Source organism: Rhineura floridana, chromosome 1 (assembly GCF_030035675.1).
Source record: "Rhineura floridana isolate rRhiFlo1 chromosome 1, rRhiFlo1.hap2, whole genome shotgun sequence".
Taxonomy (NCBI): Eukaryota; Metazoa; Chordata; class Lepidosauria; order Squamata; family Rhineuridae; genus Rhineura; species Rhineura floridana.
In genome coordinates, this window is record NC_084480.1 from 136,934,893 (window position 1) to 136,955,676 (window position 20,784).

Consider the following 20,784-nt stretch of genomic DNA (forward strand, 5'->3'; position numbering starts at 1 on the left):
CTCCAATATGCATAATTTTACACTTGTTTATATTGAATTGCATTTGCCATTTTTCCGCCCATTCACTCAGTTTGGAGAGATCTTTTTGGAGCTCTTCGCAATCCCTTTTTGTTTTAACAACCCTGAACAATTTCGTGTCGTCAGCAAACTTGGCCACTTCACTGCTCACTCCTAATTCTAGGTCATTAATGAAGAAGTTGAAAAGTACAGGTCCCAATACCGATCCTTGAGGGACTCCACTTTCTACAGCCCTCCATTGGGAGAACTGTCCGTTTATTCCTACTCTCTGCTTTCTGCTTCTTAACCAATTCCTTATCCACAAGAGGACCTCTCCTCTTATTCCATGACTGCTAAGCTTCCTCAGAAGTCTTTGGTGAGGTACCTTGTCAAACGCTTTTTGAAAGTCTAAGTACACTATGTCCACTGGATCACCTCTATCTATATGCTTGTTGACACTCTCAAAGAATTCTAATAGGTTACTGAGACAGGACTTTCCCTTGCAGAAGCCATGCTGGCTCTGCTTCAGCAAGGCTTGTTCTTCTATGTGCTTAGTTAATCTAGCTTTAATAATACTTTCTACCAGTTTTCCAGGGACAGAAGTTAAGCTAACTGGCCTGTAATTTCTGGGATCCCCTCTGGATCCCTTTTTGAATATTGGCGTTACATTTGCCACTTTCCAGTCCTCAGGCACGGAGGAGGACCCGAGGGACAAGTTACATATTTTAGTTAGCAGATCAGCAATTTCACATTTGAGTTCTTTGAGTGGATGCCATCCGGGCCCGGTGATTTGTCAGTTTTTATATTGTCCATTAAGCCTAGAACTTCCTCTCTCGTTACCACTATTTGTCTCAGTTCCTCAGAATCCCTTCCACTAAAGTCAGGATCATTCAGACCATGGTATTCCTGATCTCTATGGATGGATGTGAAAGTTGGACAGTGAAAAAAGCGGATAAGAGAAGAATCAACTCATTTGAAATGTGGTGTTAGAGGAGAGTTTTGCACATACCATGGAGTGCGAAACAGGAAATAATTGGGTGTTAGAATAAATTAAACCAGAACTGTCACTAGAAGCTAAAATGATGAAATGGAGGATATTATACTTTGGACACATCATGAGGACACAATTCACTAGAAAAGACAATAATGCTGGGAAAAACAGAAGGGAGTAGAAAAAGAGGAGGACCAAACAAGAGATGGATTGATTCCATAAAGGAAGCCACAGACCTGAGCTTACAAGATCTGAACAGGGTGGTTTATAACAGATGCTCTTGAAGGTTGCTGATTCATAGGGTCTCCATAAGTAGAAATCAACTTCAAGGCACATAATAACATTTATTTACAAAAAGGCAAGCTGAGGTCCGAAAGGGGGAAGACAGGACCCCAGACAGGCAGAACTGACCTTGAATCATTGTTGGCCCCAAAAGCAATGGTAGACCCATGCAGGCTGCAAAACGTGGACATCTTTCTGACTAGATTTGAATGGCAAAACTCTTTCCTTTAGCCCCTATGGGTCAGGTGGAGCATGATCCACACTCTGTTGGCTTAGAGGTAGTCACCAGGCATCAAAGGCCATATTAAGCATTCTCTCCTATGGCTACCAGGCCATACAAACATATGGATAGAAGGCTTTTCCTTCACTTTCCATGCCAGAACAATGTGTTCCATAAGAACACCATAATAACCTGTTTGCTGCCAAATGCAACACTTTTGTTTCAGTCAGCGCAGGTTGAGAAAAAGCAGATGAAAAGGGCACAATTGGAAGGAGAGAAGCAGGATGTTTTAACCCTCCCTCTCCCTCCTCTTCAACCTTCCAAACCATGCTCTCCTGTTAACACTTTTCAGCTGTTTTAACAATGACCACCTTTGCCACCCAATGTCTAGTTCAGCACTAAGGCTCTGTGGACTTCTGCGTTTGAGCTCATCATAAAACAAAATCCTAGGATGGGAAATACCAACAGCTATACCAGCACAGTGTTGTAACTTGGTGGCAACAGTTGCAGCCTCCCCCCCCTGAGAAATGTTGCTTATCTTATTAAAGTTATTTTTGATTCCCCCTCAGAGTTCTTTGGATGTTTTGCCAAACCAGAACTCTCCAATATTTTCTTGAATTTTAGCTTTAGGTGAAACTCTGTTGCAGTTCAGGGCTATGCACAGTATATGTTCCCTCTGAAAACATCTGTTTTTATCAAAATTGTTTCTTCATTGCTCAAAATTCTTCCAGTGTGTCACCCAAGAAGGAACCTGCCAATTGGCCAAAAAAAATGCTACTTTAGGCAAAAATCAGGGATGGTATTTCCACTGGGAAGAAATCCCTCGCTGGTCCCAAAGGGAGTTATCCTCCCAATGCAAATAGCAGTGTCAGAGGAGCAGGGGAGGAAAAAGTTCAATTCCTCCTCCCTCTCTGATATGTGATCTTGATAATAATCTTCCTCCAGTGCCTGCTATTTGCATTTTAAATACATGATTACATACAAATACTCATTTAATGTCAAGCCTAGTCACACTATTGTGAATGGCCTTTTCTAGAACAGTTGACTGCAGATGTTCAGGGCTTGAGGCATTTGCGTGCAGTACTGACCCTTTATTACTGAAAGAGGTTGAAAGACCTTTGCCTCTTTTTTTAAAATACATTTTATTTCTTCTTTGCCATACAAATATCAGAACAGTATAAAACATTACATTACACACAACCAAAGAAAGATAAAAAAGGAGCATTATTCACATTGTTGCATATAAAGAATTCATTTTTGTGTTAATATCCCTTGTTTAATAATTGTTCTTCCACTGAGTTTTCCTGTATACACTAGGGCCCTGCTTATACGGCGGGTTAGGGACCAGGCCCCTGCCGTAAAGCGGAAATCACTGTAAAGTGGAACCCATTGACTATAATGTGTCACGTCGCACGAAAATGCCGCAAAAGCGCAAAATTGGCTTTAAAATGGGGAATTTCCCCTAATTGAAAGACGCCGCATGAGCTTAACACCGGAAAACGGAACGCCGTAAAGCGGGGCCCTACTGTAGTGTCTTTAGAATGGTCCATGTACGCACACACACAATACGATAAGACTTGATCAAGATGCTCAAAAATTTTCTATTAGATTTCTTAAATTCTTTCTTTTGTTTCTCTCTTCTTTTTTAAAATCAACTTCTTAAGTGTATAAATCAAAAACTTTGTAACAATTTAAATGCCTGTTACAATGTACTGACATATAGCTTATACTATCAAAACATATATACATAAATAAATTAAAAAAGGAAGAAAATAAAATAAAATAAAAGCTTTAACATTATAATAATAATAAAAATAGGAAATCAATAAATAAAAAAGAGATGGAGAAGAGAGTTACTGAGATTAATGTAAGCTTTACAAAGTATAACATTTTATACACGGAACGCCATAGAGATCTAGGAATTTCCTTTTTGTAGATGGATTTAGTGCAATAAACTACATAGTCTACCCGAAGACATCCCTCCATAATGAGGCATGAGTTGATGGCTTATAGAAACCATGCTCCCCCACTGCTACATATCTTATAAACATAAAGCATTTAATATGAAAGTTATATTTTTTATTTGGATCCTGTCTCACCAATCTTTGTTGTGTTAATTTTTCCATTAAAGCTGTGTTCCATACCTGAGAGTACCATAACTCTATTAAATGGTAATCAATCTTTTTCCAATGACGAGCAATTACAATTCTTGCTGCCACTAGTAAGGTTACTATTAGACCCTTAGAGTGCAGTGATAGATTATCTCCTTTGAAAATCGACAAGAGAGCTATTACAGGATCAGACTTGATGTTCTGCCCTGTAATCACCCCAATTTCATGAAACACTTTTTTCCAAAATGCCGAACATCAGCACATGTCCACCACATATGAAAATAACTTCCAAGCTCTCCACACCTCTCCCCCTCCAACACCTCTGTGTAGTATTATTGATTTTATGCAAAACTAATGGAGTTAAATACCACCTATGAATAATTTTATATGAATTTTCTCAGTTTTGCTGATATTGAATGAAATGGGAATTTATCCCATACATTTTTCCATTTTACAGAATCAATCTCCATACCAACATCTTCCTCCCATTGTTGTCATAGACTATGTAAAGTCCCAGTAGTTAGATCTAGTAATATTTTATATAAAGATGATAAAAAACCCTTATTAGTGAATGATGTTCCCACCAAATACTTCTCAAATGAAGTCAATGATTTCTGTCCCTGCTCCTCCACAGAAGGCATTGTTAAGAAGTGCTGAACCTGAAGTAACTGATACCAAGTACATTGATGAGGATATTGATGAATGAACCTCAGTAACAAATTTTGCCAACTTCTTAATTAGACCTTTGCCTCTTGAGCCTAGGAAAAAATGAAGTTGAGAGGAAATAGGGCTGTGATCTGCAAATATACCAGGCACCAACCCTCGCAGGTGAATACAATTGTAAGTCAACTGGACTGAAGTGTGGTTATATGGGGGCAGAATTGCACCCTTGGAGAATAAAGATGAAGGGAGGGCCATGACAAACAACTTTTTCACTTGGACTACAGAGTAGTCATATGAACAAAACCATATCTTTTGGAAATTATTATAAGCTGGAAACTGGAAGATTATTTCTTATCAGAGTAATGGAATAAAGGTTTGGCAAGAGCCATGAATAATAAGAACCAGAGCAGTATCCAAATAGAAATTAATAAATTGTTTAAGTGATATTGTGTGGATTCATAATCAGAGATTATTTGCCTCAAGAGATCAGGAAGAAACCACCACCATCCAAGATAGTGTTCCCATTCTTTTTGTGAAATATCAACTATGGTTTAAAGGGACCACTGAATGGGGTGGTCTGCTTTTGAGATAATATCATTTTTCTCAAGTAATTGCCTTCTAATTTTTGTTATTTCATTCTGATATGGGGAGGGGAATGCATATGTGACTTCTTTGAATCATCACCAAAATTGCCTCAGTCTAGAATTGATGCCTCTGATCATTCTTGTTTTCTGAAATCAGCATGCTGATAGGCTGAGGCTTTACGAGAACAACCATTAAAATCAAGGAAAGCTTTGCAGGGGTGAAGCCTCTATGGCATCAACTTATTTTATTTAGTTTCTTCCCTGCCCTTAACCCCAAGTCCCGGGGGTGGGTTACAACAATAAAATATACAATTATAAAACAAACATTTAAAAACAATTCCATATATAAAAACAGTTAAAATAATTCACATGCAGATGCAGATTTAATTACCCCCAGAACATGGGATCCAAGCAATGAGAATGTTTTTGTCACCACCAGTATGTGGCAAGAGCTCTATGTGCCAGTTCCACTTTGCTTCTATGGCCTGACTTTATGGTTCTGTTTTGATTGATAATGTCAGGGCAGTGCTTGCACCTTTAGTTTAGCTGTCCCTTACAAGGTCTAGTAGGAGCCAAATATTTGTTGTCCATGACTGTGTAACGTGTCTCCATTTGACAGTGTCAGTTTTTGGCTCAGAGCCAGACATAAATCTAGGGCGGATGCAGTTGTAATGTTACTGACTGTCTGTCTTCAAAAGGTATGGCTTAATGAAGATCTTGACAGTGCAGCACTGAAAAACCCAGTAGCTGGTCTTACATCAGGACATTCAGTCTGCAGGCTCAGGCACCATGCTGTTCACCTGAGCCCCAGTCAGCCATTTGGCAGATTGTTTTTCCGAACTGCCAAAAGACATGGAACTGAAATCAGTTTCTTCAGGTTTTGCTTTCAGGTTTTGCAGCATGCTTTTCCAACAGGAATTTTTAATCTCTGTACCCGAGCCTTATACTTCTTCTAACTCAGGCCTTGTTCATACAACCCTTTCAGTTCAATTGTTGCTGGAATAATTTCAGTCAGACCATGCTGACTTTTAGCTGTGCTGCCATAGCCTGAGCTTGCCAAGTACATGCTGACATCACAATCCAGTCATCACAGGGCCTTGGGGGCTTGGAACAGAGATCTTGGAGGCTTGAGATTGGGCTTAAACTGTTGGGCTAATGTGAACACTGTGCACTAAGGTTGCAGAACCCTCTTTAGGCTCAGACACGTTTAAATGCAACATTGGTCCCTGTGATTGGCAGGCAATATGAAGTCTTTGGGTTAGCCAGATTGATGCAAGGGCTTTGTGTAGGTTTCATATTAATACCATTGCCTGCTCAGTCAAGTAGAACCTTGTGCCCACTGCTATTCAGGCTCCAGCACAAGCTCCAGTCCTTGCCCCAGATCCAGCAATTGGCCACAGTGACCCTGGAATATTGGATCACACTCTGGATCTGGATTTGGGTTTGGCTGGCCATGGCCTCTGCTGTGCCTGTCTTGCTAAATAGCCCTTCAGTGCAGATGATCAGGTTGCTAGAGGTTGGTTTTGAAATCAGCATCTTTTCGATCCTGATGATGTGGACAGATTTGCCTATCAAAATATAAATAGCACCCCACCAAGCGCCATTTGTACAACTGCCTAAGCTGATGATGTGCTTTTGCCACATCCCTATACACATACCTGACTTTGAAAGGAAGAGTGAGAAGTGTGAAAGATTCTGGCAAAGAAAGAAAGAAAGACCCATCTGCTTTGCTGCTTCTGCTGCTTTCTTTCCTTTCCTGGAAAGCTGAAATTAGATTTAGAATTGTTGTCATCTTTCTTAATATTGGTGTGGAGACGCTTCCATTTTGATCTAGCTCCTGTGATGTTCAGTTCACCTGTTAAGACGTATATGGAGGGGCTCTAGCTCAGTGGAAGTAAATGCTTTTACCTACAAAAGGAACTACCCCCAGACTTTCTGGTTAAGAGAAGCAGGCTAAGAGGTGGTGTGAAAGACTCTGTGTTGGAGAGCTGCTGCCGCTCATAGGAGACCTTACTGGACTAACTGGACTTTTTGTTCAGACGTGGTCAAAGGCAGCTTCCTGTGTTCCTCATCCCTGCTCCCAAAGATATTACAAGCATGCAAGTGGGTGTAGAAACAAAAGATTGGTGGCACAGAAAGCACAAGAGGCCTCCCCCACAGAGAGGCTCTGTGCCTTAAAAAAAAAATCTTCAGATGTGGTTCTCAGTCTTCCCATTGGAATTTAATCTTATTACTGTGGTTTCATTTGACTGATCAAAAGCAAGCCAAGAAACAGGCCTCAAAATATGTTGTATTCTAACTGTGGAACAGTTTATTAGAACACAGTATTTATGCTGTAGCAAAGTACTCTTCCCCAGGAGCAATTGCTCCTGTAATAATATATATCATTTAACACAAGTTGTATTGCCTGAGCACTCTGCTCCTCCAGATAGTTGCATCCACCGCAAATCTAGAACTGAGTGTGGTGTCACTTCTCATAGCGTGCACGCATATTTTTTTTGCCCCGCTATTGCACCTTTTGGAAGGTTTTAAAAAGTACTATGCAAAGAGGCTTTAAGCATGAGTGGTATATACGTCATGAGAAGGATCCCTTCTTCAGTCAGCTCTTAACAGTAATCTGCTTCCACTGTATCTCTCTGCACTGAAGGACTTAAGTTCCATCTGACTTGACTGACCTTGTAGATTTGTTCAGGTCTTTGCTATCAGAACTTGCACATTGACTCAGCTACTTTTGTTTTTATGGCAAGCAAGTTCTGGGAAATGCACTTCTCCCCAGTGATGAACCAGATGCCTTCCCCTGGTGATTTGAGCAATGTTTTAAGGATGTGGCTAGTGCCAGGATGTAGCTAAGCTGATTTTATCTCGGTTGTCTAAACACAATCAAGATTTCCTTTTCCCTCCGTCTCCTGCACCAGCTGCCTAGCTACATGTTAAATGTATTTGAGTTGCAACTACTCTATTAAAAACAAATGCAGGTCCATTATGAGATTAAACATTCTTAAGGCGGTATTGGACCTGAGCTGGACGATAGCTCAGTGGTAGAGCTCATGCATTGCATCCGAAGTCCCAGTTTAAGTCCCTGGCATCTCCAGGTAGAGCTGGAAGAAAGTCCTGTTGGAAACCCTGAAGAGCCACTGCCACACAGTGTAGACAATACTGAGCTAGATGGACCAATGATTTGACTCGGCATAAGGCAGCTTTCTATGCTTCTCTGGTCCTGTAACATTCTACTTAGAAGCTGGTGCAGGGCCAGACCATTGTTGTTGGTATTGATGGAGAAGAGTCTTCATGTATTATGTTGGGGATGGGAGATGCTAAGCAATAATCAGTGTTAGAATAGATGTGTAAGAAGTACACAAAAGCAGCCATGCTTTCATGTGTGGCAGGTTATGTAGCTGCCTCCTAGACTGAATCGTAGCATATGCAATTATGGTGCCTCCACACTGTCAGTATTTTGAAGGAGGGATTCAAGTACATACCAGAACTTTAGGTTTGGCAACAAATCTACTTTTTTTAAAAATGGATTTTTTTGTGGTCTAGAAAGTGATAGGGAATGCATTGAAAAGTGTGGGGTGACCAAATGATTAACGGAAAGATGTGTAAGCACCCTGCAAATAAATCAGGATTAACGTTGGATTTCTAATTGCCATACAACCACCCTGTAAACAGAAGGAATGCTCAGTAAAGACCGGACATAGTCTAACCATCTTGTAAGCTTTGAGCAAACAAATCAGGATGAATGCCAAATAAACCAGTTGTCTGGAGGGGGTGTTAGTAGAGAAGTCTCTGTGTTGGAGCATGGCTGGCACCAAGAAGCCATAGTGGCCAGCAAATGTCAATATAGCTTTAAATTGCTATAACATCATGACAATCAAGTTCCTCACCAAGATAAACAACCCAGTTACAAAGCTTAATGAAGTGTGGGATTTTTGACTGCTAAAACTCTGCTACTTTAATTTAGTATTGATTAGAGGGATGAACTATGCTGGTGAATGATGGTGCTATCTGTAGAGCCATTTTATTGAGGTTGATCAATGGTACACACTCTCAAGGAAAGATCTTCCTCAGATCTTGGCTCTGTGCACTGCACATCCAGGTAGCAGTCTTGCGTTATCTGGATGTGCTGTTCTGGTTTGACATCAATGAATAGAGCTGGGAGCAGAGGAAAAGTCCCCACCACCATCCCTGGATATGAGTTGTCAATAGTATATTCAAATATACTGTAGATCAGGGATTGCCAACATGGTGTCCTCCAGATCAGCCTCAGCAAACATGGCAAGTGGTCGAGGCTAATGGAGGTAGTCCAGCAACATCTGGAGGGAACCATGTTGGGTGCCTCTGTTGTAGATGAACATGGAAACTGGCTGTTTGGATCTAGGCTCCCCGTAATGGGTTTTATTTTCATTCTCACCAAAGGGACTAATAATTCAAAGAGTCTAGGTACAGCTTTGAAATGTCAGTCCAACGGTATGATGAATAAATAAAAAAGCTGACCCAGTAACTTTTTAAATAAACAGTAGAGTTGAGTTATTACTTCTAATTAATCAGAGCCAGCCTCTCTCTTCCCTCTCCCTTTTCGTCTGTCCTCCTCTCTTTTTCTCTTTCATTTTATTCACAGATAGCGATCAAAGTTTTAGAATTAATACAGCTAGAGTGACAAGGTGATGTATATGGCTAGGAAAGTACCATCATGCCCTTTCTTTGGCATCCCAATCCAAGAGGACTGGGATGACCCCTGGCCTTAGTGCACCTGAGGAATTTGATGGCTACGTATCATAAAAATAGTGTCTGAAGGCTGTGCACCATGCTACATCATACCCAGTCTTGCTGCTTTGAACCAAGGATGTTGTGTCAGACAGAGGATGACTCGGTATCTCTGGGCACCTCCTTTGCTTTTGCTGTGTACAGACTGGCTTCCAGAGTGGCTGCATGCCTAGTTGGTTTGTGAGTGCCTCTCTATGTGTGTTTTAATGATAGATTTTGCTGAATTTGACAGTGTTGTTCATGGAGAAAGAGACAGCACAGTAATTCATGGGCACTGTTTTCTTTTCCTTGTGATTAGAGGTAAAGGTAAAGGTGTCCCCGCACTTATAGTGCAAGTCGTCTCCGACTCTTAGGGTGACGTCTTGCTACGTTTACTAGGCAGACCGTATATATGGGGTGGGATTGCCAGTTCCTTCCCCGGCCTTTCTTTACCCCCCAGCGTATGCTGGGTACTCATTTTACCGACCACGGATGGATGGAAGGCTGAGTGGACCTTCACCCCTTTTACCGGAGATTCGACTTCCTCCTTCCATTGGAATCGAACTCTGGCCGTGAGCAGAGCTTCGGCTGCATTACTGCCGCTTACCACTCTGCGCCTTGTGATTACCTGTGGGTAAATCAAACATTTATCAGCAATAATGTCAAATTAACTTAGGGGAAAATATGTATGTGCATTTCTGTCAGGCTTTGTTTCAGTCATCTGAAGTGTTTGATGCCTTGGCTTTCAAAACATATTTTGTCTGGAACAGATAATTTTTTTGAAAAAGTTGTAATAAATACATAACGTCTTTCATTTGTACAACTTTATCAGCATAGTTTATTGTGCACAGTCACTTCATAGTATATCTTTCATTGCACATGTTCACTGTGATCCAAGGATTCTTGGCCTTCTTCCATGAACTTACTACAATTTTCACTTCAGTCCACTCCTCCCTCTAACCCCCCCCCGCAGAAGACAAAGATGATATATTGCTATCCTCTTATTCTACAGCAGCCTTTCCCACCCAGTGTGCCTCCAGATGTTGTTGGACCACAACTCCCATCAGCGTCAGCCAGCATTGCCAATGGTCAGGAAAGATGGGAATTGCGGTCCAACAACATCTGGAGGCACACTGGTTGGGAAAGGCTGGTCTACAGAGAGGCAATAAAACTTATTGATCATTTAGGGTGCAATCCCCACCACCAGAAGCAGGGTTTGTGGAGTGGTGAGGTTACTGCCACATCTGTAACCCTGCCCACTTGCAACAGCCGGTGGAAGCAGGGGGAAGACAGGCCAGGTCTGGATCCAGGCTAGCACAGTGATCAGGTTTGGATCAGATATGATACCATTGCATGACAGCAGTGAGACTGGTTTGGGATCCAGCAGATCCCTGGCCAGCTCAGCACCTCCTTGCAATTGGTGCTTTTTGCTTGCTCTTGCTGGTGGGCATCCTACCAGCAGGCCTCCTGCTCACCCTCACATTTTGTGGCTAGCAGGAAGCCAGCATAGTTGGCACTTCTGTGTAATCCAACCTACCCATCCCCAACCCAGTGTAATGGGGGTTTGAATAGCTCTGCTCTTGGAGATCACTGTGTGTACATTGTTATCTTGCCATATTCAACAGAGCCACTGGATCAGGATGGTCTTATTTTCATTTCAAATACTCCCTTGTATTGGCAAAGCTCAACATGCCTCAAGATCTTGGCATTATGCACAGTTATGGAACACGAGTAAAGAAGCATAGCAATGTGAGATACAAGCCTGGGTATGTGCAATATCCCCATTCCCAAACTGGGGTGAATTTATGAAGGTGTGATACAGGAAATTATAGGTGTTTAAAGCAAATAGCCAGCCAGTGATTCAGTATCTTCCCTACCCAGTGGAGGCTGGTGCCCATTGGGACTGATAGGGCAGAAGGTGGGGAGGACAGCAGTAGGAGCCAGAGCTAGAGCCAATAACCTCTGACTGGTTGCAAGTAGCAAGATAGGTAGGTGGGGGCTGGCTGACGGCAGATTGAGGTTTGGTGGGGCAATGCCTCATTTGCCCTCATGGATCAGCCTCCACTGCTCCTACCTGTTTCCTCTCTTTTCTGCTACTTTCTCCATTCCCACATTAGGCTGGCTGAAAATTAGTTACAGGCTAAAATAACCAGAACTGGGAGGATCTTTGGGAATGATGAACTCAAAAGAACCAGCAGATGACAGTTTCCTTTCTTTCTTGGTTTACTAGACATAATTTAAAACAAGGCATAAATCTGATCAATCTAAAAGTCATGATACAATAAGAAAAGTGGATGAGGGGGGAAGAGGAACTGTAGCCCAAATTTTCTTGAAGTGACAAAGTTCTTATAATGGCCAGCTTGAAGAACGGTTGAGGGAGTAGAGGAACGAAATGAAGTTGTCCTCTCCGCAGGGCTGATGGAGTTGTCCTGCTTCTCATCTCTCTTGCATATCATAGACAGATGGAAGGGGAACAGCTGGATAAAAGTTGAGGGAGAGGAAGAGCCAAAAGGGTGGTGATCTATTTGTTTTACTAGTTTACCAATTTGAGGGTAAGTATTATTATTGTTATTATTATTATTATTTATTATTATCCTTTATTTATATCCCGCCATCCTTCCAACACTGGAACTTGTGGCGGCTTCCAGATAAAAACACATATAATTAAAACATACAAAATCTACATTAGAATAGAATTAAACTATATCCAATATTAAAACCATTCAAACTGATAGCTAAAAGAGGATCAAAGCCAATTTAAAATAATGATATTTGGCATTAGCAGTGCAGGTCCCGACAGTCCTAACTTTAGCAACCGTCAGTACCAAAAGCTTGTTGAAATAAGAAAGTCTTTGCTTGACACTGGAAGGACTGCAGGGAGGGGGTCATTTTTATATCCCAGGGAGAGAATTCCACAGCCTAAGGGCCGCCACTGAATTGTGTCACTAGCATGGGAGGCTGATGGTTTTACCGTATCTGGGATTACTTTGTCTTTACAAGCTTTTAACATTATTCAAATGCTGGGGGTATTATCTGCCTGCCTTCAAAACAATGGGAATGGATATATTTAAATTCAAGTGTTTTTCCATTGCAATCCCAGGCTGATAATGATTTTCCACATTAAATTTTCTATAATTTACATTCTGAGTTCTTATACACAGTTATTCCATGGAATTCAGTGCATGTTCAAGATCATAGGCTGACGAAACTTTTTTGATTGAATGCTGCTCTTTAGTATGCCAGTATAAATGTTTTTGTTCTCAGTTTGCTAAAATTTAGGAGTCAGTCAACCATGGTCCAGGTTCTTCTGTTATTAGAGAAGGCAGCGGGACAGCACTTTATACATAATATTAGGAAGAGCTGTAGTTAAGTGGTGCAATCCCAGGTCTACTTGATCACCTTTCTAGCTGTGGTTTCACAAGACTCCTGTTTGAAAACTCTGGAGAACTGCTACCAGTCAGACAGTACTGAGCTTGATAGACAAATGACCTTAGTTCCTAAGTTCGCAATGACAATAGCAATCCCTTTCCTAAGCCTTCTTTAGCAATCAATGAGGCTACTGCCACTCATTCCTTTCACTGTCTCATGAAATCTCAGAACAAGACTTTATAGTTATGTATGATGATTCCATGACAAAGATGGGAAGCTGAAGCTGAGATAGGTCTTGCCTTGAGTCTAATCAAAGTATGTTTGTTGTAATGTCCATATTTTATGTGTGTTTCAGTTTACCCGGGTCTGGAGTAGTTCTAGTCCAAGTCTTACACAAAGCTCTAGACACCAAGTTCCAAGGCAGCTGAGGACATAGATATCTGGTGGGCTTTGTTTGAACTTGTTCTAAATTAGTGTTTTGATCATCATCCTTTGTGCAAAGAGTACATCTTATGTACACATGTGTGTGTATCTGATTTGATATCTAAGTGGCCTGTTCTATTACCTAGGTTGTACCACAAAGCATTAGTAAATTAGCTACACTTATAGCTGTTGCTTATTTCCCAACTTCTTTTAGTAATCCTTTATATTTACTGTGGGGGTGCTTTGACAATTAGAAAAGCAAGAATGAGCCAGTTATCTAGGTCAAGTTGCTTTCGTTGCATTACACAAACAGCTTTCTTCACTGACCATTGTTCTTAGTATATATTTGTGAGACACACTAGACAATAACATGAAATATTCTTTTCCACCCAGATGTTTTGCAACTAACTGGCAGAAAGGGTCATCATGATTTAAAAAAAATTGCATTATAACCAAAAACCCAGTTTATACTTTTATGATCCATTTCCATTGGCACTTTAATGCATTGTTCAAGACACTTACATGCAGTAAGATTTCCCCTGCTGAAGCACTTTAATGGTCCAGGCTGGTTTTATGCATGAAGGCACCTTTGAGGCTGGTTCTGAGCCTCACATGACCATTCCCGCTTTTCCGTACCACTTGCCTGTTCCACAATTACTTGCCCGAATTGTTTCCAACATTTATTCCCCCTAGACTACAGGTAGGGAACCTTCTCCTATCATGGGCCGTTGACCCACAGAAACGAGGGGGGCATCACTCAGAAGTAAAAAAACACCTTGTTTATTTATTTATTTTTAGAGTGGCGAAAATGCAGAGAAAAGTTGACCAAATTCACCCTTTTTGAAACTCTCCTCTGAGAGATCAGTTTCTGATTCTGCCACAGGCTTTCTCTCTGATCTTTGAGGAGACATTAAGCATCTGTTTTGCTCAGTTATCCTTGAGAAATGTAAGCTATTATGCTGACTTTGTGTGCCTTTCCTCTTTAGACTGTAAGCCCTCTACATCTTACAATAGTACTTCCGATTTGTATGTTGTCTAGCAATAGGTTTGATCACTGAATGTTAAACACTGGAGCACGCGACTTGTCCTATTGATGTCACCAGGTTTATTCATGGCTTTAAGTTGCTTTTCTGGATTTGGGGACATCAGAAGTAGCATTCTGCAGAGCTATTGTGATAACAATAAGTAGGACTGAAGCTGTGCTTGTGATATTTTGAAATCCTCTATAATCTGGGTATCTATAGAGCCTTTGATCTAAGCGTGTATTGGAGACAAGAGATCCCAAAGCCATGTGACTGCAGGGATTAAGCTTTCATTTGTTCCCCAGCTGAACCAATGAGAGCCTTGCCATGGTCTCTGTGTGCACAAGTTCTCATAAGAATCAAGGGCTTCCAAAGAAATACAAGACCTTTGGCACTCCTGTACACAAATATAAGGAAATTCAGGTTTCCTTAGTGCAGCACTAATGATGTCAGCTCATTTGAGGAGGGCACCACACTAACAGTTTGGGATAGCCAGAGTGTCTCAGAGAGAGAAAAGATTATTCACTGGAGATTTGTGATTGGCTCTCCCCTCCTTTTGCATGTTTGGAAAACAAACGAACAGCCACTTGTGTGTGTGTGTGTGCTTGCAGGGTTTGGATTGGATTGAATGAACAGGATTTAATCCTTACACCATTTTCCCAAAAGGAATATCTCCCTGTCCTGTCCCCACATCTGCTATTTGCTCTGTTAGGGAAACTTTTGGGTACTCCTTAATAGCAGCTTCACCAAGGGCAGCAATTTAATTTGGGAAAACTGCTTGAGGGAAAGAGGGCTTGAGGTTCAGATCATAATTATCCCCACCCTCACCCCAACTGCACAGTTGCTTTTTACAAAGATATAAAGGGATAGGAGATCTGACCACAGATCTCTAACCATCTTGTTTAGTTTGGCTTTTAGGCCAGAACATTCGTAGGAAAGGCGGCAGGGTTTTCTTTGCACTTCTGCTGTTGTCCCAACCGGGATGGATTCTTAAGCAGAGGAGGGTTCTAGTCAATACACCTCCCCTGAGACAGAAACTATATATTATAACATTTATATCCCACCTTTACTCCAAAGAGGTCAAAGTGGTGTACAGGGTTCTTTTGCCCATTTTATTCTTACAACAATCCTGTGAGATAGGTTAGGCTAAGAGGCAGTGTCAGGCCCAAGGTCAGTCAGTGAACTTCGTGGCTGGTTTCCTAGGTCCTAGACAACAGTACAACTTCTACATCACATTTCGTCTCTATATAGCAACAGCAGGCACATAGACAAGAGGCAGGGGAACATACAGACTCAAGCATAAGCAAGAAAGAGCACAGATCTTCTTCTTCATATTGTTATCGTTATTGTTATTATTATTATTTGATTTATTACCTGCCTTTCACCCTAAGGTTTCAGGGCAGGTCACAACAATTCAAAATACAACATTAAAAACAGTTTAAAACAAATTACTTGTTTATGGACTCCAGTTCTCATTGGACTCAGCACTATAGCAAATTATCAGGGGGGATGGGAGTTGTGGTGGGCTGCTGCTGCTCACCTGACCTCTGGTTGGCCACATTGCTGCTGCTTACTGGGAGGCAGAGGGGAAGGGGCAAAGCGACGGCAATGTCTGTGCAGTGCAAACATACTGGTGGGAGCGCCAGATTGTCTCTGCCAAGGCATTTTCACAGCGCCTCCTCTCCTCTCTTCTTCCCCTCTGAAAATAGAAATGGACTGCCTTCAAGTCGATTCCGACTTATGGCAACCCTATGAATAGGGTTTTCATGGTAAGCAGTATTCAGAGGGGGGTTACCATTGCCTTCCTCTGAGGCTGAGAGGCAGTGACTGGCCCAAGGTCACCCAGTGAGCTTCATGGCTGTGTGAGGATTTGAACCCTGGTCTCCCAGGTCCTAGTCCAACACCTTGACCACCACACCACACTGGCACACCCCTCTACCTCCCTGTAATACAACTGACCGAAAGTCAAGTGAGCGGTGGTGTTCCAACACACCATCCGCTACTGGTCTGAGGACATCTGGAGGGCCACATTTTCCCCCTCCCTATTATATAAGGAACTTGGGCTGATGGACTTGTCCAGAGAGATCATGGCAGAGCAAAGACCTCATTCCATCTCTTCTGTCTAAGGACTCCTTTGTACATTATGCTGATGGCTGGCAGTTGCTATACTACCACTCCTTCCTGCTCTGAGATAACCCTTTCCCTTGTGAGAGGATGTGGTTCTTCCTTATATCAGGATTGCTCAGGGGTGCTGGCATGGAGAGGAACCACTGGATGAGCTTTTCCAATGTGACTTGCAGCTCCCATGCCCCTGGAATAATGAAAGAAGGGCACTCTAGGAGTAAATAATTTTATCAGCGGGTATTGATCTAGATCCATTTTTTTCCTTTGAAGTTCCTGAGTGCGGCATTGAAGAATAACTTGGTGTCTTTTGTCCCAAGCACGTTCTCTTCCCCACCCACTCCGCCCCACATTTTTTCCGTGACAAAATTGAAGAGCATTCTTTTAAACCACCCTGAAAATATTTCATCCTTGACTCAAGAAACCCAGCTTTTGCATCAAGCCCTCTGGTGACAGCAATTATTTTGCTTGTAGAACAAAAAAGCTACAGGGAACATGTAACCAGAGAACTGGACTAGAGAGCATTGACCGACAGTAACCCCAAAGCGTTGGTGTTCCGGGAGGAAAATAGGAAGTGCTTCTTTCTTCATAACTCTTCAACCAGACTGGTGTCCTGCCAAGACAGGTCTGAGTAATACAATTGTTATGCTGATGGCATAAAGGTGGGGGCCGGGCAGTGGAGAGGAGACTGTTCTTCACAGAATACAGTGTCTCTGCCTTCCCCTTTCTTCCCCCATTCCATCTCTGTGAGATTTATGGAGTTCTTGTTCCAGCTCTCTTGGTGTGCCAAGTATTTCTTGTAAGCAGTCACGCTAATTAACATTTTAAAAATATCAGACAGCCTCACAGACCAGCATCTGCTGCCCTCTTGGGATCCAGTAGTATGAGGGAATGTGAACTTCTAAGGCTGCATTGTGTTGCATTGTTGCCTCTTTACCTCAGAAGCTGCTTAGCGCTTTGCAGTTAAGCTACCAGTGAATGAATTCTAATCAGCCGTGTAGGTTCCACAGTTCCACACCACCCCTTTTTGTGCCTCCATTTTGACTGATCACTTGTTAAAGAGCAGGGTTAAAGCCTTTGAGTCAGACAGGTCTCCTTGTCATGCTGGAAGTTCATGGAAAGGAATGGGGGGGGAGATGTCCCCATCCATAATTATGTGCAGAGCATATACTTTAGATCAATGGGTTTCACAGAGTATGACAGGGAACTTGGGGTTCCTTGGATACTCCTTGGAGCTTCCTCTATAAGAAAATCACTAGTGGGAGGTAAGGTTCCCTAAATACAACATCTCTACTGCTACCACTTTGTGTGAATTACGGGGGGAAAGGTAGAGGGAGCCCTTAAGAATACTCACAAGTCCAGTTGTTGACTTTTCCTCTTGATAGTCAAGCACCGAACAGAGATGGATCTGAGCAGACAGCCTGAGTGAACAAAACAATGCAGAGCCAGAGACCTCCTTAACAAGATACATAGCCACAGAGCAGGGGTAGCTAAAGTGCTGCCCTCCAAAAGGACTGCAACTCCCATCAGCCCCAGCCAACATGGTAAATGGCAACAGCTGATGGGATTGTAGTCTACAATACCCAGAGGGCATCACAGTCAGTATTCCTGCCACAGAAGAACATAGCGGAGTGATCTAGCCAAGAGAGTAATAAGTGGTCCTGAACAAAGGTATGGGGTCAGATCATGCCCTCTGGAGCCTCTAAAACAGTAGCTAAGAGGGCTTATTGCAAAAGTTGGGTGGGCTGGGGCCCATGTCCTCCCAGTACTCCAGTACGGTACCATCAAACTCTCAAGAGAGCCAGTGTGATGTAGTGGTTAAGGTGTTGGACTATGACCTGGGAGACCAGGGTTAAAATTCCCACATAGCCATGAAGCTCACTGGGTGACCTTGGGCCAGTCACTGCCTCTCAGCCTCATGAAAACCCTATTCATAGGGTCACCATAATTCAGAATTGACTTGAAGGCAGTACGTTTACATTTTTACCACCAAACTCTCTATGCTATCCAGCGCTGCAGGTTTCAACCTCAGTTCATTCAGGGTGAAAGGGAAGCCTGGTCAGCATGACATTTTATTGTTGCAAACTGCCTCGGGGGCTGTTTTTAAAGCTGAAATGAGGTATAAAAATGTGTTCTCAGTACCTAAATTGGAAGCCACCTTCACTTGGGAAGCCAAAGCGGTACTCTTGTGATATGAGGGGGATGCAGCTGAAAGGAAATGTCACCCCCTCTGTCCATGCATGTGCAGAAATATTTTCTGCTCATGCACCAGATGAAGGGAGCAGGTTCTTGCTACAAACTGGAACTTTTTATTCCAATTTAACTATTACGGCTTTCTCTGAGCAGCCCTGGTAGTAGTAGTGTGGTGAGGTGAATGATAAATAATTTTCCTTTGAGAAATTCCTAGCTCCCGCCTCCCCACCAAATTTTAATCTTCAGAGTTCTCCTGATAAAGTGCATGTTTGCTACACAAGTTTGATGCTGTAATATGGACATACCCTTTCTCATTGCCTGGCAGGTGTGAAAGTCCGGGATTTCCTGGTGGTCAATGAGACATTCTCTGACTTTCTCCATCACAATGCTTCCCTACCAAAGTTTGTTGTAGATGAAATCATGAATGCTCAGGTCAACCTCCAACAGGTAAGAAGCATCCTCATGTGTAATATAAAATGTAAACAGCCAATGAAAAGCACTTAGGAAGAAAGTCTATGGTTCTCATTTTTAATATGAATTGTGACTATGAAGTGGAAAAGATGATTTAGTGCAAATCCCAGGAGTGATGTATAGATTTAAAACATCTGGTAATTGTTTCTAGGTCATTACGTCCGGCTACCAGATAAGCATGAAAGACCTTTGCAATTCAACCAAGCTGTCAGAGTTTGTCACCATCCAAAACCCAGTGGTAGATGTGCTCAGCAGTGCCTTGATTTGCTCCATTCCTAAGGAAAAACTTGCTGCTGCAGAGAGAGTGTTTCAAGATAATCTAGATGTCATGAAGCCAATTATGGTAAGTGTGTTGGCTCTGGCCTTTTTAATTGTATTCCCCAAGGTACAGTGCAAGTTTTAAGAGTGGCAGAATAATTGTGGCCTGTATAATATAACACACAGTGTTACAAAGCAAAGACAACAAAACAGAATTTATTATTATACCTGCATTGCTGGTGACCTCTGGCCAAATATTTGGCTGGTTGTTTCAAAGTGCTATGTGCTTCTGCAGCTCTGAAAGGAGAGGGATAAAGGAACTTTGAAAAATTTAATCTACTGTGGTCTTGGTATCTGAAGCTAAGAATTTATTCTGTCATCCATTAGTTAAGTAAATAGTCCTAGGTTCTTAACAATACTTTTTTGCTGCCATAATTTTTGTTTGTTTCACAGACTTAAGCTGCAATCCAATACATGTCTACTCAGAAGTAAGGTTCATTGTGTTCAATGGAACTTACTCCCAGGTAAGTGTGTCGTGGATTGCAGTGCTCCAAACAAAGTTAAGGTACAGACATAAAATACATAATTATAAAATGTTATCAAAAATTTAATATGTATGTAAACATTCAATATAAAATCCCTATAAGTATTCTCATATAATAATAAAGATGGCCAGCAAAATAATAAAAGAAATCAGTGCCCATACACAATGAAATACAAAATATAAGATATAATCAATATCAATGAGAAGATAAAGGGCAACTTGTAAACAGTGGCCAATACACATAAATCAATGCCCATATGTAATTAATTGCAAAATGTATAGCATAGCCAAATGCGTTTCGACAATTAGTCTTCTTCAGTGGCTTTCATGATCAGTATACACTACAAAGGGCAAAAAATATAATTAAGAACATTAACTACTAATGGTGAATTCCTCCGAGTGAAGAATGTTATACAACTGTTTAAACAGATGCCATAAATCCACTTACCTTTGTGTATTATGTTCTAAAATATGAACTGATACATGGGCTGTTCATTAACTCAATTATTCTGCAGGAAAGTAATTATAAATTAAGTTACAAACTAATACAATAGAAATTTTTACAATAGTGGGTAAAATAATTTTATATGTGAAAAAACATATATACATACCATTTCTTTCTGTCAATCAATTATAAAAATATATACATTGACAATTTTACCAACGTAACATATCCTAGGGATGTTATTGTATTTAATCAGCCAAGTCATTATAGGAGGGTAAGCCTGCAGTAGTTAATGTTCTTAATTATATTTTTTGCCCTTTGTAGTGTATACTCATCATGAAAGCCAC

General features: G+C 41.5%; 1 protein-coding gene across 3 annotated transcripts in view; it reads left to right on the plus strand.

Moving 5' to 3' along the window:
• ABCA1 (ATP binding cassette subfamily A member 1) overlaps positions 1–20,784 on the plus strand; it is a 134,493-nt gene that overhangs the window by 53,966 nt on the left and 59,743 nt on the right. For all 3 annotated transcript variants that reach the window (XM_061633173.1, XM_061633193.1, XM_061633184.1), the window contains exons 6-7: positions 19,045–19,166; positions 19,342–19,533. In XM_061633173.1, coding sequence (XP_061489157.1) covers positions 19,045–19,166; positions 19,342–19,533 — 314 coding nt within the window. The remainder of the gene's footprint in view (positions 1–19,044; positions 19,167–19,341; positions 19,534–20,784) is intronic.